Source organism: Monodelphis domestica, chromosome 6 (genome assembly GCF_027887165.1).
Source record: "Monodelphis domestica isolate mMonDom1 chromosome 6, mMonDom1.pri, whole genome shotgun sequence".
Lineage (NCBI taxonomy): Eukaryota > Metazoa > Chordata > Mammalia > Didelphimorphia > Didelphidae > Monodelphis > Monodelphis domestica.
Window position 1 is genome coordinate 110,194,996 of NC_077232.1, and position 25,423 is coordinate 110,220,418.

At 35.2% G+C, this 25,423-nt stretch overlaps 1 protein-coding gene and 1 pseudogene across 1 annotated transcript in view; one reads left to right on the forward strand and one right to left on the reverse strand.

Annotated features, from left to right (window-relative positions):
* LOC100012427 (sodium-dependent phosphate transport protein 2B-like) overlaps positions 1-25,423 on the forward strand; it is a 52,097-nt gene that overhangs the window by 6,537 nt on the left and 20,137 nt on the right. Inside the window, exons 2-4 of the mRNA XM_007496608.3 lie at positions 11,948-12,079; positions 14,022-14,165; positions 15,030-15,141. Coding sequence (XP_007496670.1) covers positions 11,948-12,079; positions 14,022-14,165; positions 15,030-15,141 — 388 coding nt within the window. The remainder of the gene's footprint in view (positions 1-11,947; positions 12,080-14,021; positions 14,166-15,029; positions 15,142-25,423) is intronic.
* LOC103102636 (heterogeneous nuclear ribonucleoprotein A1-like) lies at positions 19,738-25,288 on the reverse strand (annotated as a pseudogene).

The following is a 25,423-nucleotide window of genomic DNA, read 5'->3' on the forward strand; positions in this document are numbered from 1 at the left end:
TTATCTGTAGCCTAGGAAGAATGTCAAGTATTAGATTGGCTGAAGGAAGAAGGAATGGCGAGTTTCAATTGTATTTTTATTGTCTTAGGCTGAAAATCCTATACTAGTCACAGGTTTGGACAGAGGGAAGGAGAAAAATCTTATGACAGGATTATTATAAAAGTCTGTGATTGTACATAGATATTTTTGCCCCAAGCAAGCCACATGTATGGGCAGAATGCCTTTTCCTTCCCTTCCTCTCCACCTCCTCCTTCCCTGCTGTCTTCTGTTTTCTCCAAACATAGCTGTTTTTTCTCTGCCAGCATCTTATTAACTCCCTTGTCTGCCCATTAGAGGGATTTCTGGGGGTGTGAGCTCCCCCCAAATTCCAATCCACACAGAGTCCATTTAGAGGAGGAGCTATAACTAAAGAGAAAGTTGACAGTTGGTGAACTGGTCACTAAGATAGATGGTCTGGATAATTAAATTAGTTATCTATAATTTAGAAGCCATGAAGAAGCAATTAAAGAAATTCAGGATGGCAATGACTAAAACTAGGATTAATGATTTAATTATGAAGTTGAGTCTGAGAGAGTAGAGGGAAGATATGTGATTGGGAAAGTAAGTAGAAGATTAAAAAATTATTCCATAATGTCATATGCTATCGATAACAATACATATACATATATGCATATAAATATATGTATATATGTTTCAAATGAGCTTCAGAAATTATATTTTTTCTTTGCTTATGTTATTAATGTTGTATCTTCACTTCCTAGGTTACATATTGGTATAAAATCCAACCAATGTGGATTTTTAAAATAATTATTCATGCATTTAACTTGGATTTTCAGTTTTACTATATAATTGGGCTAAATAACTACCAATAATTGCCTCGATTTCATCTTCATTTGTAGTGCATTTACTCTGCTCATTTTTGATAGTAGTAAACTTTTCTTTAAAAAATTAACAAATGCTTTATTCATTTTATCATTATTATCTGCACAAAACCAACTCCTAGTTTTTATGCTAGTTCAATTTTTTAAATTTAAATTTTATTTATCTCTTATTTTATTTTCAGAATTTCCATTTTGGTATTTAATTTGGGAATTAAAAATTGTTCTTTTGTCTAGATTTTTTATTTGTATGCCCAATCCACTGACACTTTCTCTCTTTTAGTGATGTACACATTCAGAGATATAAATTTTCCCTTAAGTATTGCTTTGTCTGTATCTCAGAAATTTTGGAGGGTGGTCTCATATCCTTTTCTTTATTGTAATGATTGTTTCTCTGATTTACTCATTGTTTTACCTACTCTTTAGAATTATGTGTCTTAAACTTTAATCTATCCCTGATGGCCCTTTATTAAATGAAATTCTTATTGTATTATGATCTAAAAAAGGTGCATTTAATAGTCCTGTTTTTTGCATTTGGTTGTGAGGTTTCTGTGCCTGAAAATAATGTCATCTTTTTGTGAAAGTGCCATGTATACCTGTGGAAAAGAATACTCCTTTCTACTTCCTTTCAGTGTTCTTGAGAGTTCTCTCCTACATGACTTTTATAGGATTCAGTTCATCTCCTTGACTTGTCATTTATTTTACAATTTGATTTATCTAGCTCTGAGAAGTGAAGGTTAAGGTTCTCTTCTAGTATAATTTTATTATATACTTTCTCCTGTAATTCATTTAACTTTTCCTTTCAGAATCTGAATGCCATGTCCTTTGGCACATATTTGTTTTGTCTTGATATTGCTTAATTGTTTGTAGTTGTTGTTTTTTTTTAGCAAAATATCATTTTCCTCATTATCCCTTTTAATTAAGTCTATTTTTGCATTGTCTATCTGAGATCATGGTTGCTACCCCTTCCTTTTTTTTAACTTTAGCTGAATAATGATTCTGCTTTAAACCTTTATTTTAACTATGTGTGTCTCTCTGTTTCAAGTGTGTTTCTTGTAAACACATAATGTTGGGCTCTGATTTCTAATCCATTCTTTTATGTACTTTTGTTTTATGAGTGAGTTCATTTCTTTCACAATCACAGTTCTAATTGCTAACTATGCATTTCCTTCTATCCTATTTTCTTCTGATTATCCTTCTCTTTTTTATCCTGCCTCTTTTCTAAAGTCTGTTTTGCTTCTGAGCACTGCCTTCTTTAATCTTCCCTCCCTTTTATAGCCCCATCCTGCACCTTCTATTGTCTCCTCCAACTTCTCTATTGGGTAAGATATATTTGTGAGGTTCAACTGTTGCTTGACCACTTCCTCAACCATTTTTACCTCCTCTGTCAAAGTTCTTTTTTGTGGTCCTCTTTTATGTAAGATAATTTCCCTTCTCCCAGTAAATCCCTCTTTCTTTTCTATACATTTTTTTAATAACATTCCAACAAAATGGACTCACTCCCACAGTTTTTTCTAAGTATAATCCTTCTAGTGATAAAATTCTTAAAATTTATATGTATTATCTTCCCACATAGAAAATGATATAGTTTAAGCTTATTGAGCCCTTTATTATTTCTCTTTCATGTTTATGTTTTTATGTTTCTCTTAAGTCTTGTACTTTAAATTCAAATTTTTTTATTCAGCTTAGTCTTTTATTCAGAAAAAATTAAAAGTCTTCAATTTCATGAAATATTCATTTTCCCCTAAAGAATTATAGTGAGTATCTCTGAGTAGGTTATTCTTGGTTGTAGACCCAGCCCTTTTCTTTTCCAGAATATCAGATTCTGACATTTTTGCTTCTTTAATGAAGTAGGTTCTAAACCTTATATGATTCTAACTGTGGTTCAATGTCATTTGAATGGTTTCTTTCTGACAGTTTTCACTATTTTCTCCTTGATCTGGGAACTTTGGAATTTAGCTACAATATTCTTAGGAGCTTCCATTTTGGTAAAAATTTTAGGTGATGAACAGGGGATTGTTTTTGTTTTTAATTGTGTTTAATTTAATTTTTCTCAAATACCTTTAAAAACAATTTTTAATATTTTAATATGAATTAAATTTTTTTTAATTTCAGTTCCATATTCTCTTCCTCTATCTTGTCTCCTCCCTTCTTGAGAAGGCAAACTCTTACCTTCCATCTTAGAACCAATCCTTTGTATTGGTTCCAAGGCAGATGAGTTAAGTGATTTGTTTTACATCATATAACAAGAAAGAATTTAAGGCCATATTAAAAGCAAAAACCCCATGTCTCCAGGTCTGGCTCCCTATCCACTGACCCACCTAGCTGACTCTAAAAGGTAGTCTTTCTACATATGCCATATCTATCTTGACTTTTTTTTTTTAACTGAAGTTATCACTTTTTTTTTTGGTTCAAATCTAATTTCATATGTATCCCAAATATTTGGAATACAAATTTTCTCCAATGATACAAATTGGCAATTCATTTATAACTTATAGTTTCAGAGAGTTGCCTAGTTTCCCCACCAAATCAGTACACATAACCAACTTCTATCTCTAAAGATCTTTAACTAGAGGTACATACAATATTGAACTTTATAAGGGGAAATTACAATAATTTGGGAAAATTTGATGGAAATAAAAGAGAAAGAGAACAAAACTAACGATTGCTAGGCACACTGACAAAAAGCCAATTGGGGACAGTTCCCTTTGGCATAAGAGTTTACATTCGAAATTAATGAATTCAATGCCCCACAGTTCAATTTTACTACTTCCCAAAGTTCATTCTGGATCTTTTGGTGCAGTGTGTGGTTTTTGCAGCCATATTTATGGCACCTTCTCCAAACAATTCACTTTCTTGATTCATGGAGATAGCAATTTTCTTATCCTAAAATTACTCTCAAACAAGAAAAATTTAATAAATCTAGAATTTTATGACAATTATATAATCCCCCTTTATGAGGGTGTTGACCAATACATGGATTGCTCAGGAAAACATGGCTGAGTTATAAGTTATGTGAATTAGTTGTTAAAAGTAAGTCAAAAATATTTTAAAAAATAAATAGAAGAAAAAAGTAAGAAAAAAATCAAAATCAAAAAGTATATAAAAATTTCGAGTAACCAAATAATAAGCCCATAATAGGTCCTAAAATTAGGGCCTAATAAAGGGATTTATGTCCCACAGGCCTGTAGGACCATTAGAGCAATATGTACTTACCCAATCAGCAGACAAAACTACAGAAAATTGCTACACTATTAAAGACAGAAAAGGGATTAGATTTTGTAGTAGATGGGAAAGAGCATTCCCTGGCCTGATTTTCCCTTTGCTTTCAGGGATAGTGGAGTCAAAATGGCAGCTCAACTAATGTACTTTGTCTGAATCTGGCACGGGGAAATCCTCCATCTGACATTGTCAAACAGACTCTTCCTTAAACCCCAAAATAAGTCCTCTGCATTGCTGCAGATTTTCATCAATCCCACTGGGATTGGTTGGTCTTCTTGACCTTGTGCTTCTTGGCACTGTATAATGGCTCTTTTGTGATCCCTTCTCCTGGAATCAGACACAATCATTAATCAAAGTCCCATGATATTTAACAATCAATGGCAGTTTTCCATAGTCTAAAGCTTTTGGGTATGCATTAATATTAAGGCTAATGGATATTGTAAACTTATATTAGTATAAAATAAAAAACCATTAATACTGGTAGCATGGGCTTCAAGTAGAAAAAATGAGAGAAAAAAGGAACTCAAATACTCTATTGCACATACAAGAAAAAACAGTGATAAATTTTTTTAAATATCAGAAATATATAGTTCACAATCAGTGACACAGTATTAGCAAAGCAGAGGGAGAATACAAAGGTTTCTCATTCAAAAATGAGATTCATTTCCTTTTTAACTTGGTTATAATCCACAGTGTTAGTGTACATAATTTTCACTAATAAAATTGCTTTATAAAAAACAGTAGTACAACAGCCAATGCACATTCAAAGAAGTGCCAAAATCCCCTAACCCACAAAAACCCATTTAATGACAAGAGCAAACAAACCCACTATCATTAATATTCACATGAGTCTCTGTAGGCACTGAAGCTCATGGATACTTGTCAGAGGTTCTCCGCATCTAGCCAATCTTTCAACCTTGGCTGAGATACTTTTAACAATCTATTACTGCCATTATTCTAAAATTTAGCAGGAGAAACCAGAAAAATCTCTGTACTGCTGGTGAAAATCTTTTGTGTCTAAAATGTCACCGGGAATCTAGGTCATTCTGGTTGAAGGGTAGAGTAAGCTGAAGAGTTACAAATATAAAAATCATCCATAAGCCACTAGGCTCCATGGGAAATGCTCCCTCTTGGGAGTCATCCAGGAGTTCCACGCCCCCTAGGATAACCTTCCCACCTCTCATATGTGACTATAACAATCTCAAAAGGCATATATTTATATGTCTCATCCATTCCATTCTTATAAATGTAGAGGTGGGAAATAAAATAGTGCTAGAGCACTACTTCAACTACTAAATAGATCTTTACCTCTTGTTACAAACAACTCAAAGACAGGCAAATGATCAATCAGAAGTAGTAGGACTACTATATATCTGAAAAAGCACTTATGAAGACCCTTTAAAATCTATTTAAATTTTTAGATCATTAAATTCTCCAAAAGTTGTATACAGGTTGTAACCAGTTTGATGGAGTCCATCCATCATCATCTATGTGACAGTTAACAAAGGCAAAAAGGAACAAAAAGCCATTAAGACAACACATGACCACAAATTGATTTGGTGACAAACCTAGCATCCATAAGGACCTTAAGGGTTTGTCATGGAAAAGGATTTCCCCAACTAGACTATGAGCTTTTACAATGGTATTTTCTCCAGCCCAGTCAGATGAAGAGGGTGCAAATAAAGACAATGTAACAGAATATATAGCAAAATGGCCAAAACACAGTAGCTGAAAATGACACAGTGTAATGGAAGATAATAGATTAGATCAACATGTGAACTTAAAAAACAAAATTAAATCTTAAAACAATCAGCAAATACAATATATGTGACAGGATGTGAGCAATGAATTCAAGAGTCTTTTTCTCCAATTCTGATAGCTGTGTTATAGAGATTTCTTCACTATTTGGAAGGGAATAAACTAAAACAGTTCACATCAATAAAACAGTAGGGTCTGAAAGGGCTTAAAAATGTACCTCCAGACTCTTAAAGATTCCTTCCCCTCCCAAGTATCATTGCCCACTTAGATTCCTTTGGTCACACCTTTGGGGTTCCCCATACCTTCACTGAGTATAGTGTGGACAAATCTGATATTGGATGTGTTGCAGAGTCTGGGCAGGCCAAAATGGCAAGGGGGTGTAGGGAGATGAATCTCCCCTATGAATCTTGAGAATACTCAAACTAACAATGCATTCAGGAACTGTAGGAAGAACAGAACATCCTAAAATGTTGGTAAGGCACTGCTCTTTCATAGAGTGAGCCATGCTTGCAATTCTACTTATTAAATTGGTTGCAAATCTACTTCCTGTCTGTAGGTGGCACTACCCTAGTATGTACTGGCTAGGAGTAAAGGAAAGAGGTTTGGAAGTGTAACTTTTGTAAAGGATAATTTTAGCGTTGTGACTTAAAATCTAAATTTAATTGGTCACCAGGGGAAATCCCAAATAATAAAATACCCAAATCAGCTAGAAATTTTATGGTGATTTAATTGATAAAGTGGAAAGAGATTAAGAAGAAGGAAGAAGGAAAAGGAGTAGGATTTCTCCCACCTGGATAGTACCAGGTGGGAAGATTAGGAGATCTAGAAAGTAAGGTTTTGGAGTGTGAAGGAAGAAGGAATCAGCCTGAGCTCCAAAAGGGCTCAGCCAAGATGCCCGAACCTGAATCAGCTCAAGGGCAAACTCACCACCAAACCCAGACAAATAACTGCCACCACTTCAAGGTGTCAGAACACCTAGCATGCTGCCAGCCAGAGTCACCTCTCCAGGGAAAGAGTGAAGAGAGACAGTGGCATGCCTTATATAGACAGTTTTATATCACTTTCCTGCATTTCATCTGTACCAATGATAGCTTAGCTTGACTTAGGACAGCCCAGGGGTCTGTCTGCTTTTTCTGCACATGTGAAGGCCATTTCCTCAGATAATTAAATATTTGAGTATGGGTGCAGGCATCCTGACCTTGTTAAACTGAGTAGGGTGGAGAAATGTATAGTTCCCAAGACTTGATTCTGTTAAACCAAGTATCTCCATTGTTCCTGATCAGGAAATAGCTAAATCAGATCTTCTAAAGTACAGTCTGATCAGGGTGGAGTAGTTATAAAATTTACACCTCCCCTCCACTCTCACCACGGGTAAAAATACCAGGTAGCCACTTGCTTCCGCTGCCACACTGGCAAGGAGTTAAGAGGGTGCAAGTGTGATACCCAGTGGAATCATGAGCCGGCTATGGGAGAGGTGGGGGGGGGGGTAGAGGGGGGAAGGAAAAGAAAATGATTTTTGTTTCCAATGAATAATGTTTGGAAATGACCAAATAAAATAATGTTTAAAAAAAAAAGAGAGAGTGCAAGCATCAACTCAGGTAAGAGCCTTTAGGAGGCTAATTGTTGCCTAAAATAAACACCCAGGCTTTAAAAGCAGCAGAAAGCACTCAGCTGTTGGCAATGTAAGGGAAAGAGAGGGAGATATAATTTACCATCCCCAGGGAAAGTGGCTCGCAAGGATCCCCAGCCAGTGTCTAGTCAAGCATGGGAGGCATCAGCAATGGCAAGAGCAGCAGCAGGAGCAGCAGCAGCAGCAGCAGCAGAGTGGCAGAGGCTTTTAAAACTAATCTGTCTTTAAAAACTGCTCTACAACTTAGAGCAGAGCTAGAGTTCTAAACTCCAGTCTTCTGGTCACCACAACATAAGATTTAAATTAATATCCAATAACTCCAAGTATTAATTTTATAAAGTTTATTAATAATCACTTGAAGTAGAAGGAATAAAAGGGAAATAGAAGTATAAAAACCTAATTATCTAACAAAAATAAGACCACATGAGTAAGTTCTCCTGCCTGGCCCAAAGCCAGCATCCACAGATGTGATCACAGGAAGAGAGAGAGTAAGGTGGGGCTACACAAAACTTATATCCTCCCTATGTTAGCATACAATGTGAGAAGGAATATGGAATGCTCAGAGAGAGGTTCTGGGGAGTAGAACCTGATTATACACATATTGATCATTTTTTCCAAGAAAGCAATAAAAATAAAGTGATAAAATGATACTTTAATTTGCATGCAAAGTTCATCAGTTCTCTCTCTGAAGGTGAAATGTTCTTTCCTTATTAGTCCTTTGAAGTTATCTTGATAGTTGTAATCAGGGTAGCCAAGTCTTTCACAGATGATCATTATTAGCATATTGCTATTTATGTACAGAATGCCCTCCTAGTTCTTACTTCACTTTGCATCTGTTTGTATAGGTCTTACCACATTTTTTCTTGTTTGTTTGTCCTGAAACCATCACTCCTTGTCTTTTCTTTTAGCACAGTAATACTTCATTCCAATATGTGCCATAACTTCTTTTGCCAACTTGTTCCTTTCCTAATCAATGTGCATCCCCTTAATTTCCACTTCTTTGCCACCACAAGAACTGCCATATCTATATCTATATCTATACAGTGTGTGTGTGTGTGTGTGTGTGTGTGTGTGTGTGTGTACACATGTAAATATAGGTCCTTTTTCCCCCTTTAATCTTTTTGGGATACAAACTTAGTAGTGGTATTGTTGGTAATGCAGAACAAAAGTTGACAATCCCAGTTTGCTTCCTTTGGCTAGAAAAAGTTGAGCCATTCTTCCACAAAATTCTAGAACAAATATGTGTGTATGCACACATGTGAGCACACTATACCCACATGCATGCAATAAATGAAACAATATTTTTTAAGTGTCTAGCAAAAAGTATGGTACATAGTAGGTATTTAATAAATGCTTCTCTTCCCCATGGTTTCTTTTTGGAGTTACCATTAAATTTTTTTAATCATATAATGTGTAATATAACAATAATATATGTGATTTATTATAAATATGTAACGGATTATAATTAATAAGTTTATCTAAGAGAAACAAATTCTCACATTAGACTTGTTCAAAATCTATATCTCAGGGGCAGCTAGGTGGCTTACTGGATAGAAAGCCAGGCCTTGAGATAGGACATCCTGGGTTCAACTCTGGCCTCAGACACTTCCTAGCTGTATGACTGTGGGAAAGTCATTCAACTCCCATTACCAAGCCCTTTCTATTCTTCTGCCTTAGAACCATAAATAGAATTGATTCTAAGATGGAAGATAAGGGTTTAAAAAATCAAGCATTCTTTTTTATTTGTCCTCCCTCTCAACCTTTCCCAAGAAAGCAGGTAATGGGATATAGGTTTACCTATATTTTCATATAGTATGTATTTCCCTGTTCATCATGTTGTGAAACAGGACTCATATTGTTTACACTAAAGAAACATTCATTAAAGAAATAAAGTGAAGAATGGTATGGTTCAGTCTTTATCAGGACACTGTTCCTTCTAGGGCTGTGGATATCCTTTTACTCATGGGTCAATTAGAGTTTTCCTGGATCCTTGCCTAGTCGATGATAGTTAATTCTTTCACAGTTGATCATTACATATATCATTACTGTACAATTATCCTTTGATTCTGTTCACTTCACTTTAAATCACTTCATATAAGTCTTCCCATGTTTTTTGTGATCATCTTGTTTATCATTTCTTATGGCGAAATATTATTCCATTATAATTACATACCACAACTTATGTAGCCATTCCCCAGTTGATGAATATCTCTTCAGTTTCTAGTTCTTTGCCACCCCAAAAAGAGTTTCTATAAATATTTGAGAACTTATAGGCTCATTTTTTTTCCTTCATTGCCTTAGGAAATAAACTAATAGTGGTATTATTGAATCAAAAGATATACACATTTTTATAACTTTTTGAGTATAACTCCAGATTGTTTTCCAAAATGATTAGATCATTTCATAGATACACCCAAAATGTATGTGTCCTTCTTTTTTCAACATCCCCTCCAACATTTGTCATGTTGTCCTCTCATGATTTTGTCCAGTCTCATAGGTTTGAGATATTTTACAGCTGTTTTCATTTGCGTTTCTCTAATCAAGAATTATTTAGAGTATTTTTATAGTTATAAATATTATATGTATCTTTGATTTCTTTATCAAAAAACAGTCTGTTCATGTTTTCACCATTTACTAATGGTGGATTTACTCATATTCTGACATATTTCACTAAATTATATATTTCAGATATGAGAAAATCTATTTAAAATTTTTTCAACTTATTTCTTTCCTTTTAATCTTGACTATCTTCATTTTATTTTTACAAAACGTTCCAATTTAATGTATTCAAAATTAGTCATTTAAACCCTTTATAATGCTATCTCATAAATTCTTCTATCCATAAATGTGATAGGTAATATATTCTCGGTTCTCATTTGTTTATAATATCTCCCTTCTTCTCTTCTTTGGATCTCTGTGGCTCTTATACCACTAGGCCCATTCTGGTTTTTTTAAATATTCATTTCTTCAGTATTTTTTGTACCTCCTTTATCAGGCAATTAACTCTTTTTTTTCATGGTTTATACATATCATTCTCATTTATTTTGTAAAATTTTCTTCTACCTCTCTTATTTGATTTTTGAAATTCTTTTTGAGCTCCTCCATTAATTCCTTTTGGACTTGAGAGCAAGTCATATTTTTTTTTGGAGGCTTTGGAGGTAGCAAGATTGACTTCATTGTGTTCTTCTGAGTTTGAGTGTACCATCTCCAAAATAACTATCTATGTGGTTTCTTTTGCTGTTGTTTGCTCAATTTCCTGCCTTTTCCTTTTCTTTTAGTTTAAAAAGCTATTAAAATTGGGGTTTGTCACTGTGCTAAAGGGAGCACTGTTCTAACCTTTAGGTTCTTTGTGCTGCTGCCTTCAGAGCTGGCACTGGGAATCTGTCTGCTTTATGTTATTCCAAGGTGGAATGATATTAAGGATAGGTGTGTTTAATAGGTGTGCCCCTCCTGTTCTCTGGTCTATGAGTAATCACAAGCACTCCTTTCCCTCTTTGAACGATAATCAGGTCCCCTGCTCCTTTGTGGCTACAAGTACAGTTATATGCTGGTACTCCTCCTCACCCTGAGACTGTGCCCCACAACTGAGACCTGGTTTTCCATGTGGGCAATGCAATAAGAGCCTTGCACTCAGAGATAGCTAAGGGACTCCTGTAATCTCCTTCCAAGTAGGTGTCTGCCTCCCCTGTACCATCTGTGTTTGAGTGTTCTAGAAGCCTCCTTTGAAATTCTTAACCTTTTGTTTTTTGCAAATAAATGTTGATTTTTTTCCTAGTTCAACAAAATAAATTTTTTTTTATTTAATTGGGTTGTCATTGAATAAATAGATTAGTTTAAGTAGAACTGTCATTTTAATTATATTGGCTCTGCCCATCCATGACAAATAATATTTCTCCAATTATTTAAATCTGACTATTTATATAGAAAATGTTCTATAATTATATTCTTCTAGCCTCTGGATTTGCTTTGGAACATATTTTATTCAATCTATGGCTAATTTAATTGGGTTATCTCTTAGTATGCCATTGTAAGATATTGTTAGTCATATATTTTATATCCTGACAGTTTGCTAAAGTCAATTAATTTTTTCATTGAACCACTGATTCTCTCTCTCAATTATATAATCATCATTTTCATATCATCTCTGAAAAGAAAAAGTTTTGTTATCTCTTTGCACATTCTGATACTTCGATTTCTTTTTATTCTCATTACTCTACCTGGCATTTCTAGCATAAAACTAAATAAAAATGGTGATAATTGACATCCTTTTTTATTCTTTGTCTTATGGAAAAGTCTTCCAATTTATCCAATTACAAAATTTGTTTGCTACTGGTTTAAAATGTATACTTATTAATCTAAGGGAAAAATAAATTTATACCTCTGCTTTTAAGAGTTTTTAATATGAATAAGTGTTATATTTTATAACATTTCTTTTTGCATCTATGTTTTCTTTTTGCAGAGACTACTTCCACAGAGAAAAGGATTCTTTTTTTTTTTCGAATCATCCTAAAAGTGATTTTCCTCTTGATATCACTCTTCATTTTTGCCTGTTCCTTGGACATGCTCAGCAATGCCTTCCAGCTGATTTCAGGTATGAAAAACAATTTCAGGAAGGGCCAAAAGTTTGTTGGTAACTTTTTTTTTTTTGCTTCCAAATTGATTTTTGTTCAGCTCATAGTCAATCAACAAGCAATCTTAACCCAATTAATCTTCCTTCTTTTAAACTATATTCTCAGGAATCTCACTTTTTCATCCACTCAAGAAATATTTTGACATGGATGCTTCTTGATTACTATTTTTCACCATTTTCTACTCTCCACCCCACAACCTAGCACACAACACACCTTACTTCAACTCTAGTCTCTGGAAGTAAGACAGTTTAGGATTTATATTTCATATATTTTTCACTCTCTTTTCTTTCTCTTTTTGTTTCTCTCTGCCTCTCCATATCTACCTATCCACTTCTTTTTCTCTCCCTCTCCCTCTCCCTCCCTCCCTCCCTCCCTCCCTCCCTCTCTCTCTCTCTCTCTCTCTCTCTCTCTCTCTCTCTCTCTCTCTCTCTCTCTCTCTCTCTCATTGATCTATCTGAATATAGATATATTGCCATCAGATTAAAGTATGTGTTGGGTTGGCAATAGAAGTAATTTTCTATGAGAAAACTATAATGCTAGATTTATGCCAAAAAAAAGTGAAGATAAGCACTGGAGTCATTTTGTCCAAATAGGTCTACCTTTTGGACCTTCCCCATCCCATTCTTCTTTATATTCTTTCCACAAATTCTTCCAGTAGTATCTTAAAACAATCTGTTTTTGTAGGTAGAGAACTTGGGGTAGGTCAGTCTGTGTGTGTGTGTGTGTTGGGGGGGGGGGCATATTCTCTAACCTGGTCTAGTACATTTTCTTCCTTGTTGACTTTAATTAGTATAATGGCATTCATTTTTTATTCGAACTATTAGGACAATTGACTTCATCCTTCACTCCATTCCCTTTGTATGAAGCCTGCCTTTCATGTTTCCTATGATAAACTATATATAATGTATATATTCCTATAATAAATTAATAATGTATTTCCATTATTTTGACTAAATTTTGGAGCAGGGATGGAGTCATAGAAAGGAAATGGAAGACCCATCTTTATCTTCAGGAGGGAACTTTGCAATTTTGTTGAGATAAAACAACAAGCAGATGGAAAGCATTTAAGGTCTTTATTATACTCCACAAATGTATATACTTTAAATAAACAAGTAGGGGAAGGAAATAAGTATTTATATGTCATTTACTATGTACAAGGCACTATGCTTAGCATTCAAATATTCTCATTTCATACAAAAGCCCTATGATGTAGGTTCATTTTACAATAAAGGAAACTGAGACTGAAAATGGTTAAGTGACTTGTCAAGGGTCACATAGGGAATAAGTGTCTCTGAGGCTAGAGTTGAACTAATGACTTCTTGATTCAAGGTCCAACTTTCTATACACTTGCACCATCCACCTTCCTTAGGGCCACTCAGACAATAGAGTTGCTTTGTAAGAGACAGAGAGTGCCCCTGCCCTCCAACTGAAAGAATCTTTGGGGAGGAGGGTGAAAGAGCGAGAAGAGGCCCTTAGAGACCAGAGTAATTCTATCAAAGAACAGGAACAAGTAAGCCTTCTATGAGGGGAACAGCAAGTTAATTAGTTATAAAACAAGAGAGATGCTAAACTGGAATGAGAGAAAAAGTGACATTCAGGGCCAAAGATAATAATAGCTGGCCTTTTGTGGCCCTTTGAAATTCAAAAAATTTATGCAGAAAATCAAATTGCCTAACCTATGCTAATAGAGGGAAACAGAGGCAGGATCTGAACTCATGGCTTCCTAAAACTAAATTCGACACTCACTGCCTTCTGCCATGGTGATAGCTTTGGCAGGCAGCTGACTGTCCTCACTCAATCCTCATTCCACACAATGGCCCCCAGCCTTTGATGTATAGCATAAGAGTTTCAGCCAACCACCATATATATATATTTTTTTTTTAATGTTTTTACCTTTTTTAGGAAAATTGGCTGGAGAAATTTTCTTGGACCATTCAATACTTCACAACCCCATATCCGGCTCAACAATAGGTTTGCTAGTGACTGCTGTGTTGCAGAGTTCCACCATAGCCACATCCATCATCATCACCATGGTGTCATCTTCAAGTGAGTCAGTCCTGACAAATAAACAGGAGCATATATACACAGAGCTCAGTTAATTAATTAAGCAAGCCTGTATCCATTCAAAGAGTTTCATTCAAATTTTACAATCATGTCATTATTTCAATGTGCCCTGGCCTTTAAGCTTTATCTTCTTGCTTTTTCAAACTTCTCTCAGGTTGAATCTCTTCTTCTGATGTCATCTACCCTTCCTATTCCTGTGGTAGAGCCATAAAATTAAGCTCTAGCTGGTAGAATTGGGTTGCATATTCTTGGGTGAAATCTTCAAAGCTTATTGCTTTGGAAGAATGGAGCTCAATGTGAACTACTTCTTTCCACTTTTCCTGTCTGATATTTAACACAGCTGAGTCTTTGATATAGTTACAGTATGAGCAAATTTCTTTTTCTATTAGAGATAATTCAGGCCAGATCTTTTTGAAACAATTCTTTGTTTTTCAAATGACTGTGAATTGAACCAGATCTCTCCAGATCCCAGGACTGGCTTCCACACACCCTTATATGTCAGTTTGGCATTTAGTGCAAGGGATAGATGTGGGGTCAGGAGCTAAGCTTCCATAGAGGTTGGCAGTGAAGGAGAAAAGAGGAAGAAAAAAGGAGAAAAGACAGAAGTTTCTAAGTCACTGAAGGGTGTAAGAGGTAATCGTGGGACCAGAATGTTACCACAGTCAACATTGTCCACACTCTTCAATATTGCTTCCAGTGATCTCTGGTTTTCTTGTTTTAGCAAAAGCCCCAGTCCCCTTGCTCTAGTTATAGTTCTGGGCACTTGGTCTTAGGATGAGAGTTTAAGTCTTCTTCCTATGAATTTCTACCATTTTTCTTCTTCATTGACCTTTTTTCCTTTGACAGTGTTGAAAGTAAGTGCAGCAATTCCCATGCTCATGGGAGCCAATGTTGGGACTTCAATCACTAATACATTGGTGGCCCTCATGTATGCTGGAAACAGGGAAGAATTTGGAAGGTAGGAAGTTTTGCCTCACTCATTTACTAGTCATTGTTTTCTCTTTAACTGCAGTAACTACCATTGATAACAAAATTGAGGATTTTTACTCATCTCCCTGGATTTACCAATACACTTATTATATTACAGTGCAGATTGTGGGATAAGCCCATACATTGATCAGTTTAAGTTACTCAGCTTGGTCAGATATAATTATAAGTTGGCAGTGATTTCATTTCTGGTACAATATATTCCCTTTTACATGTTGTTCTTCTATACTCATAAAAAAAACAAAACATATTTTAGGGAAATGGTCTGGAAATGGCTATCAAGTCATATTGGAGAGGAATGGCTATGCTGAATAACAGACTAAGGTAAATGTCTTCCTTGTGAAGGAATATTGTTAACATTTTTTCTGAACTGATGGTCTTCAGGTTTTACTAACTCCAATAAAGTTCATAGCAAACCTGACTATTAAAATTTGTAGTTTTGCTTGCTCTACTTATTGTGCTACATAGCCGCCCAGGAGGCATATTTTTAAGGATACAAGAAATAGAGTCAATTTCAAAAGTTAAAATATAAAACTTTGATTATTTCAACCTGAAAAACTCCTTCACAGACAACATTAATGCATATAAGAAAATAATTGGCAAGTGGTTGAATGAAGGGAAAAAAATCTTTACACTAAACTCCTCTCATGTGGATTTGGTACTCAAGATATAGAACCAATTTTGAAAATTGGCAAATACAACCAACCTCTCACATGTCCTACAAAGATAAGGTTAGAATGGGTATATGACTTAGCATAGTTATAGCAAATTAGGGAAGCTTAGAAAAATGACCTGTCAGATCTATGGTTATGAGAAACATTTATGACTGAAAAAGTAAAAAGGATCATGGGACACACACATATATATATATATATATGTATATATATATATATACATATATATATATATGTCTAATGGGATAATTGTTGTTACATGAAGTTAAAACATTTTTGCATCAGCAAAACCAATGTAGACAAAATTAAAAGGAAAGCAGGAGATTGGGGAAAAGAATTAACAGCTAGTTTCTCTGATAAAGAGTACATTTCTTAAATACATAGTGAATTGGGCCAATTTTATTAAAATAAGATCAAATCCTCAGATTTCAGAAGAAAAAATCAAAGCTATCAATAGTAATATGAAAAAAATGCTCTTTAAGTACTATTGATTAAAGAAATTCAAATTAAAACAACTCTGAAGCACCTCACACCCATGAGAGTGGCTCACATGGCAGAAAAGGAAAATGCTAAATGCTAAAAGGAATATAGAAACTTAATGGTAAACAAAATAACAATAAAAAAGCTTGTCAAATGATTGACTAAAAATTAAATAAAAGAAAAGAAATGTGGAAAAACAGGGATAATAGTGCACTGTTGGTAGTTATTAGTAGGTTCATCCATTCTGAATAACAATTTGGAACTATGTTTAAAGGGTCATAAAAACTATTTATGCTCTTTAACCTAGCAATACTACTACAAAGTCTATATCCCAAACAGATTAAAATAAAGGAAAAGAATATATAAGTACAAAACTACTTAAAGTGGCTACTCTTGCTTTGGCAAAGAATTGGAAATTAAGGGAATACCCATCAGTGGTATATGATACTGATGGAATACTATTGTGCTATAAGAAATGCTAAATAGGATAGTTTCAGAAAAACCTGAGAGGATCTATATGAGTTGATACACAGTGAGCAGAACTTGGAGATTATTGTATTACTCTTGTAATTATAGTGAGCTGTGAAAGATTCAGGCACTGATCCATACAATAATCCAAGATCATTCTAAAAGATCCTTGATGGAAAATGCTATCCACCTCCAGAGAGAGAACTACTGGACTCTGAGCACAGATTTAAGCATATTTTCCCACTTTCCTTATGTTTCTTTTAGAAAATTTGTTCAACATGGGTAATGTGGAAATATGTTGTGTATGACTTCAAATGTATATTTGATATTATATTACTTGCTTACTCCATAAGTAGGGGAAGACTAGAGAGGGAAGGGAATTTAGAACTCTAAATTTAAAAAAAGGAATGTTAAAATTAAATTTTAGTTTCAAATTTTTTAAATGGACAAATTGAAAAAAATTACAACAGTCCATGTTGGAGGGATTGTGGGAAGATAGGCACACTAATACATTGTTGATAGAGCAATGAAATTGTTTAAATATTTTAGAGGACTATTTAGAATTATGCAAATAAACTGACTTAAATGTCTATACCTTTGAACCAGAGACTCTATTACTAGGAATCTATCTCAAGGAAGCCATGGTTAGGAAAAAAAATCTCCATATGCTCCAAAATTATATCCATATATATCCAAAATTATCAAGAAGGACTTAAATGAAGAGATATGAGAACACACCCCTTCCTATACTTTGGTAAAGGTGGAAGGGCCCACAGGTTTTACACATTGCACGTGTTTTGGGACTTTCTCAACAAATTAATTGGTTATGTTTATTTTTTTACTATCTAAAAAACACCCAATTAGGACTCTTGAGGAGCTGTGGAGAAGGGATACATGGAATACTGTGGTGATATAAGACAAAGAAGAAATCAATAAAAAATCAATTTTAAAAAATTAAAACAATTATTAGGAGCCATTTTGCTCAATTATATGTTAATAAAACTGACAATCTAAATGGAATAAAATATTATTTATAAAAATATAAATTGCTCATATTAATGGAAAAGGAAATAGAATAATTAAATAATCTTTTATCCTAGTAAAGGAAATTAGATAAGCTAAACATAAGGTTCTTCAGGAAAAACAAACAAATCTGATGACCAGATGGGGTTAGAGGTAAATGCTACCAAACATTTAAAGAAGAATTAATTCTAATACTATATAAATAATTTTTTAAAATAATTAAAGGAGTCCTAGCAAATTCCTTCTATGACACAAAAATGGGATTTTTTAAATTAAGAGAATTTATTTCCAAGTTCTCAGCTCCTCCCTTCCTCCCCACACCATGAAGGTGTCATCTGGAAATATATATAGATTATGTCTTTTGTATTTCCACTTCTCCATTCTCTAGAGGTGAACATTCACAATTATCTTTCAAATATTAAATCTGTCACTATATATAACATTTTCTTGATTCTATTCATTTCATTTTTCATTCTCTCATGTAGGTGTTTCCAAATTTAAAAAATATATATATATGCTCATTGTTTCTTAGGGAACAATAGTTTCTATCACAATAATATGCCATAATTTGTCTAACTCTTTTCCAGTTGTTGGACATCCCTTTGAATTCCAGTTCTTTGCCACCACAAAGAGAGTTGCTAAGCATATTTTGGAACATATAAGTTCTTTTTCCTTTTCCCCTGATGTCCTTGGGAAATAGACCCAACAAGAGTATTGATTGTAAGAATATACAGAATTATATAGCTTTGTGTAAATAATTCCAAATTCTTTCCAAAATGTTTGGATCAGTTTACAGTTCCACCAACTATGTATTAGTGCCCTCAATTTTCCATATACGCTCTAACATTTATTATTTTGTCCTTTTCTCATTTTAGCCAAACTGATGGGTGTGATATGACAGCTCAGAATTATTTTGGCTTGCATTTTGTAGTGTCTTAGAGCATTTTTCAATGTACCTATAAAAGCTTTGATTTCTTCATCTGAAAACTGTCCATTCATATCTTTTATACATTTATAAATTGGGTGGTAGCTAAAAATATTGTTTTGATACCTAAACCAGAGAAAGAAAAAAACAGAAAAAGAATAAAGAATAAATTCTCTAATGAATATTAATACAAAAATTTTAAATAAAATACTGCCAATACACTATGGCAATATATCAGAAAGAACATATAGTATATTAAAGTTGAACTTATACTAAGAATTCAGTATTGATTCCATATTAGAAAAACTAATGAAAATAATGAGGAAAAAAAGCAAAATGCACTTTTTCAATAATAAAACAACAAAAATCATAGGATTAGATATATAGATGTAGAAAAGCTCTTGACAGACTATATCTATTCCTCTTGAAAATGGAATAAATGGAGCTTTCTTTTTTTCTTTCCCCACCCCTTCCCTATTCAGCATCATTATCAGACTATTATGTTTAACAATCAATAGTGTATGTGCAAAAAAAAAAATCTACATGTAAACCCTTTGTTAGAATGCTATACACTTTCCACAGAACAGAAACTAAAATCATCTGTTATACAATTAGTCACAAATACAACCCTGGTGTTTTTGTTTGTCTTTGCTTGTCTCACCAAAACACAAAAAGCATTATCTAAAACAGTTTTGTCTTTTTGTAGTAGCTCTAGGTCCTACCACCACTGTACTTCTCTGAGTTCACAAATCTCTTGTAATCTGTAACTTCCCTGACACTTCACTGAACCTCTTCTCCTACTAAATTTTGTTTCCTAATAGTAATTAAAATCTTCCAACGCTGCTATAACTACTGGTACTAAACAAAATATGTATAGTAGCTCTCTTTGTCTGGCTAAAAAGCCAGAAACACTATAACCACCTCAATTATGTGGCATAAGTGACCCCCAGCATAAGGGCCTAAACTCCTGCCTCGAAAGATTTCACCCTTCATGAGATCAGTTTGGAAACTTATTTTTGTAGTTGCCAAAATCATTATAGCTTCTACCATCTCCAAAGTCAGTTCCACTACCACCCCAAAGCTGCCTCCACCTTCTGTATTTTTCTAGCTATCATAGCTGACACTTCAACCATAGCCATTGCCTTAGTTTCCAAAACTTTGTCCACCACTTCCAAAACTGTTTTCTCCAAAGTAACAAGGGCCTCTTCCTCCATAACCACCATCATTTCCAAAACCATTGTCAACATCTCCATGTCTACTATTTCCTCCATCACCATGATTGCCACTAAAACCAAACCACCATTGAAGTTCCCACCAGACCCAAAGTTTTTTATCTACCAAAGCCATTTCCATAGCTACCACCACCAAATCCAAAACCACTTCACCCTCTTGAGTAGACATAGGACTGACTGGCCATTTCTTTCTTTTAAAAGGCTTTCTTTAGTTCACATTTCTGACCATTCAGAGTATAATGTTTTTGAATGACAATCTTATTCACAGAATTATGGTCATCAAATTAACAAAAGCAAATTTTATCTTTTTGCCACTGTCTCAGTCAGTCATGATTGAAATCACTTTATTTTTTCTACATTATTTAAAGTAGTCTTTTAAGTGATGTTCTTTTGAGTCTTCCTTAATGTCACCAAGGAAGATCTTTTTTATAGTTAAATGGGTGCCTGGCCTTTCAGAGTTCTTCCTGGAAATAGCTCTCTTTGGTTCCATCAACTGCCTTTTTGGTTCCAACCATCTGCCATCAACTTCTTGAGGTCATACATTCATGACTGCATTGAACTCTTCCATTGCAGCAGAGGTAACAAAATTAAAGGCCTATAATATTTGGTATTTATATCCCTCATTACCATGTAGTCTATAAGTTGGTCCATTGCTCGAAAATGGGTTCTTAGACTTAGGTCTCTTGTCTTGAAAGTCAAGCCTCTGATGAAATGCTTTCACAGCTGCTCAGGCTCTTGGAGGATTGTGACTTCAATATACTAAGATCAGAAGCAGAAAATTTAGCTATCCTTCTCCAAAAGAATCAAGAGCAGAAAGCAAATGGAGCTTTTCTTAAAATGACAAGTATTGACTATGAAACCAAAAACAAGCATTATCTTATCATGGAGATATGCTAGAATCCTTTCCAGTAAAATCAGGAGTAAAGCTAGAATGCTCACTATTACCATCATTAGTTAATAATATACTAGAAATGCTAGTTATAGCAACAAGACAAGAAAAAGAAATGGTCAAAATAACCATAGATAAAGAGGAAATAAAATTATGGCTTTTTTCAGATTATTTGGTGGTATACTTAGAGAATCCTAGAGAATTAACTAAGAAATTAGTCAAAACAATAAATAACTTTAGCAAAGTTGTAAGATACAAAACAAACCCACATATTCAGCATTTCTATATTTTTCCACCAAAACCCAGCAGAAAGCGATAGATAAATTACACTTAAAATACCTGTAAACAGTTTTAAATATTGGGGGTCTACCTGACAAGACATATTGTGAATTTTAAAATTTCTAAGGCTTGTGAATCTTAAAAATTCTCAGACTCTACTTCAGAAGATTTGATTAAACTAAACCCATTTAAAACAATGAAGGTACTTGATCAGAAATGTGAGAACTCTAACATTACTCCACCCATACTTAAGCATACTTTAGGGGAAGATAAAGCTGTAAAACTCCTTACTGAACAATGGAAAGGTACCCAGCCCATACTTAAAGTAAAGCTAAAACCCTTAAGCTAGGCCTATTTTTAGATCTAATACAAAAAGGTGCTAAGTACCTATGAAGGTCAAATTAATCACTAAAAAGTCAAGCAAGCTTAGGAAGAGGTGTGAGGTTTTAGTCTACCAGAGAAGGTGATAACAAGGTGTGAATTAAGAATGGTCAGTCCTTTGGAAAACATCTACTGTGATTGGTAGATGTGAAAACTTAGGGGAGGTGACATAGGAGAAAATTCTCTTTAAAAGGAGGTCAGAAAGCCTCCGAAAGTTAATTCAGCTTTGGTAGCTGAGTTGGAGCTTGGACTAGTTGGAGTAGCTGGGTCTCTCTGAACACTAGAATCTTGCTTGGAACAAATCTTGTGGTGAGTGGATTAAAGACTGACTGGTCTCTCTCTTAAGGCACAGGCCTAGGCCATGTGGGCCTAGGCCCTTCATACTATATTTCTCTTATTCTCTCTCCTTTTTCTTTAATTCCTTCATTTGTATAAATTAAAATCTCCATAAAACCCAGCTGACTTGGGTATTTCATATTGGGGAATTTTCCCCATGGCGACCACTTTATTTTTAATATAAAATCAAGACACAAAAAATTATCTCTACAGTTTTGGCAATTCAAAGTCTTTAAACCATATTTTCACAGTCACAGTTTAAGGCAAACACTCTTTTGTCTGTAACAATATCCAGAAAGTATATGAATACAATGACAAAGTACACTTTACACAAACATAGACAGATATAAAAAACTGGAGAAATACTAATTGCTGGAGACAGCTGGGTAGCTCAGTGGATTGAGAGCCAGGCCTAGAGACAGGAGGTCCTAGGTTCAAATCTGACCTCAGATACTTCCTAGCTATGTCCTGGGTGTGTGACCTGGGCAAGTCACTTAACCCCCATTGCCTAGCCGTTACCACTCTTCTGCCTTGGGAACAATACACAGTATTGATTCCAAGACAGAAGGTAAAGGTTTAAAAAAAAAAGAAATACTAATTGCTCATGCTGTAAATTTTAGTTTTACTCCACCTTGATTAGTTTTTAGAATTCTAGCATCCAGGAATGTATGCACCTCCTCTTAAGGATTGAGTGTGGGGGAGGAAGGTTTGTGACCCACCTGTGCTAGCAAGTGACAAATCAGAAACAACTGACTGACCCCTGGGCTGTACAAAGGCAAGTCCAAGCCTCCATTGGTACATGTGAGACACAGGAAGTGATGTAAAGAACTGCTATTATATTTCATGTCACTTCCTTAGAGAAGGACTTGGTCATGGAACTTGACCCTTGAGGAGCTCAGCATGAGACCTCAGACTGCTTTCCTTTAGATGGTCATGTGGTGAGTGATGCGGTTGACTTCCCTTTTTCTTGGCTTTCTGAAGAGGCCCCTTGGCCAAGGCCTCGGAACTCCTGCCTGGCTAAGATCAGGCTGGAGCAGATCAATTCCCTTTTCCTTCTCTCTCTCATTCTTAATTTCTTCCTTCTATTGTAAATAAACCACCATAAAAATTCCATTCTAACTTTAGTGTTTCATTGGAATTTAGAATTTAAATCCCTGGCATCCAACTAAAAATCTTAACCCTAAATTTACCCCTTACAGTCTGGCTAATACATGAAGGTTGTGACAAGTACCCTCAAATTTCCCTGTATTTTCTTTCCTCTTTCTATATTACCTCCTCAAGTCAGTATTTTAAACAGCTACTTGGCTTCAAAATGCAGTTGCTAGATCAAGTGAGTATAAAATATTTTTTTTCTTTTCTCCTTAAATTGAATTGAACATAGCCATTTTTTTTAACCTTAAGTGGCAGAGCCCTGAGGTCTTAGCTGGGGAAGCTATTTCTAAATCTCCCTTGCCTTAGGGAACAAATGACCCAATTAGCTGACCCTTTCTTACAATACTAACTGGCTAGATTGCTCTTAAAGAGCAGTGAGGAAAACCTGGAGAAAGGAGCCTTGCTTTGATCTCTCACAACAAAAATGGCTAGACCACCAGAGTAAAGGTAGTGAGTCAGCTTAAAGTCTACTTTCCTGCTTTTCAGCCTTCGTTTTTAAAATTTAAATGGGATTTGCTCAAAGAGGAAAGCACATGGTCGTAGCAGTTTTAACATGAGGGGTAAGGAGAGCATGCTTATGAGCCCTCCCAAACTTTGTTTTAAAAGGAGCCTCAGCCTCAAGCCAAAGACTGTTTTCATCTGCCTTTTCACCCAGAAGAATTGATTGGACTAAGGCTGTACATAGAACCACACCCAAACACCTAACCAAAAGAAAGAAAATTTACAACAAAATAATATCCTAGGAAGTAGAGCCATCTACTGACAAAAGGCAAAAATACAGGCAACTTAATGATTGACTTTAGGAATATGTGGTTAGAGCCAGTACACAACTTAACAACTGGCTTTTCAGCACCATGAACAAATTTGGAAATGTATTATTCCTTGTCTCTTTGAAATGGCTCATCCCAGAGAACTTATGGAAATGGTTAAGTGCTGCACTGCCCCTGGTTGGGATTTTAATTGTTGTGGCTGTAATATTGTATCTAGTTTTCTCTGAGAGACCTGGAAAATGCCATACATAAGCTAGAGAATCAAATAGGAGTATATCAGTCTCCCCTTGAAAAACATTTCCCAGCCAAACCGACCAACAATATCTGGGACAAAATATTCAGCTTGAGCTTATAGAGGAAAGTTTGGGGGAGATCATAGCTTTTATGAAAAGCTTTAAAAGGGACCCAATAACATCCCAGAATAGGAGTGATTTGTCTCTCCACATTTCATCATTATAGGGATCTCTGTCCCACCCTACTCTACACAATTTGGATCCTAGTTCTCAAATTACCCCCTCCCATATCCTACTTCCTCCTCCCCTTACTACCCAACCCACACCTCCCCTTGCCCATGCCTCCTGCCCCACCCTCTCTGCCCTAACCCCCACCCACCCATGCTGCCTACCCTGCCCACACTACCTTAATCCCCCACACACACTCCTAACTATCCCCTTCCCACTACCATGCTGCCTCCCACCCTGGCAAATTCATTTCTCATACTGCTCCTACCTCTCACCCTTCTGGCACTCCAGGACCACAGCCCCTGCCCCTCAGCTTGCCCACACCTTCTCCTTCTCTTACCTACCCCATTGAAAATGGAGCAAGAAGCCTAGAGACAGGAACACCAGATAATTCATATAGAAGTTTATTTCCATTAAGGGAAGTACCCACTTTTAATAAAAATGAGGACTTGATATCTATAAGACACCATACACCTTTCAGCCCTGAAGATTTAAAAAAAATGAAGACCTTCCCTCATTTGAGGAATAACTAATATTAATTATTAAAAAACTGGAGAACATATTCAAAACTTTTGACCCCACTTGATGGATGTTGAAAATTTCTTAGAAAATTTTCTGACAAAAAATAGAAAAAATAAAGTCATCTCTCTGGCTAATCAGAAGCGAGGTAGGGGAGCAAATTATTGGCCAACTGAAGATCCACACTGGAACCCCACTGTTAAACTAGATTACACAAAAGTGAACTAGGCCAGAGAAGCATTATTGACAGCCATGAGAGCTTGCTCTGATAGACCTGATTCATGGTCAAAATTTGAAAGAACCCAACAAGAAATTGATGCGACTCCCTCCCAGTTTATGGACAGACTTATTGATGTAGGAAATACATATATGGACTTTGATTTGTCCAGAGAAAGGGATATTAGACAAATACATATTTGAGAACTGTTGTTCAGTGGAAAAAGAATACTTTAAAACTAACTGTATAAATTGGGACTCTATGGACCTCAAAGAATTGAGGAGAAGAGCTGTCTGTGTTTACGAGGGCCATGCGAACAGATGTGAGGAAAACAATAAGCCAGTGTAAGACTTAAAGAAATAAATTGAAAGGTTACAAGGACAACTGAAAAGTCCGGGAGAGACCATAGCCTGTTTACAGGAATCCACAGATAAATCATTAACATGC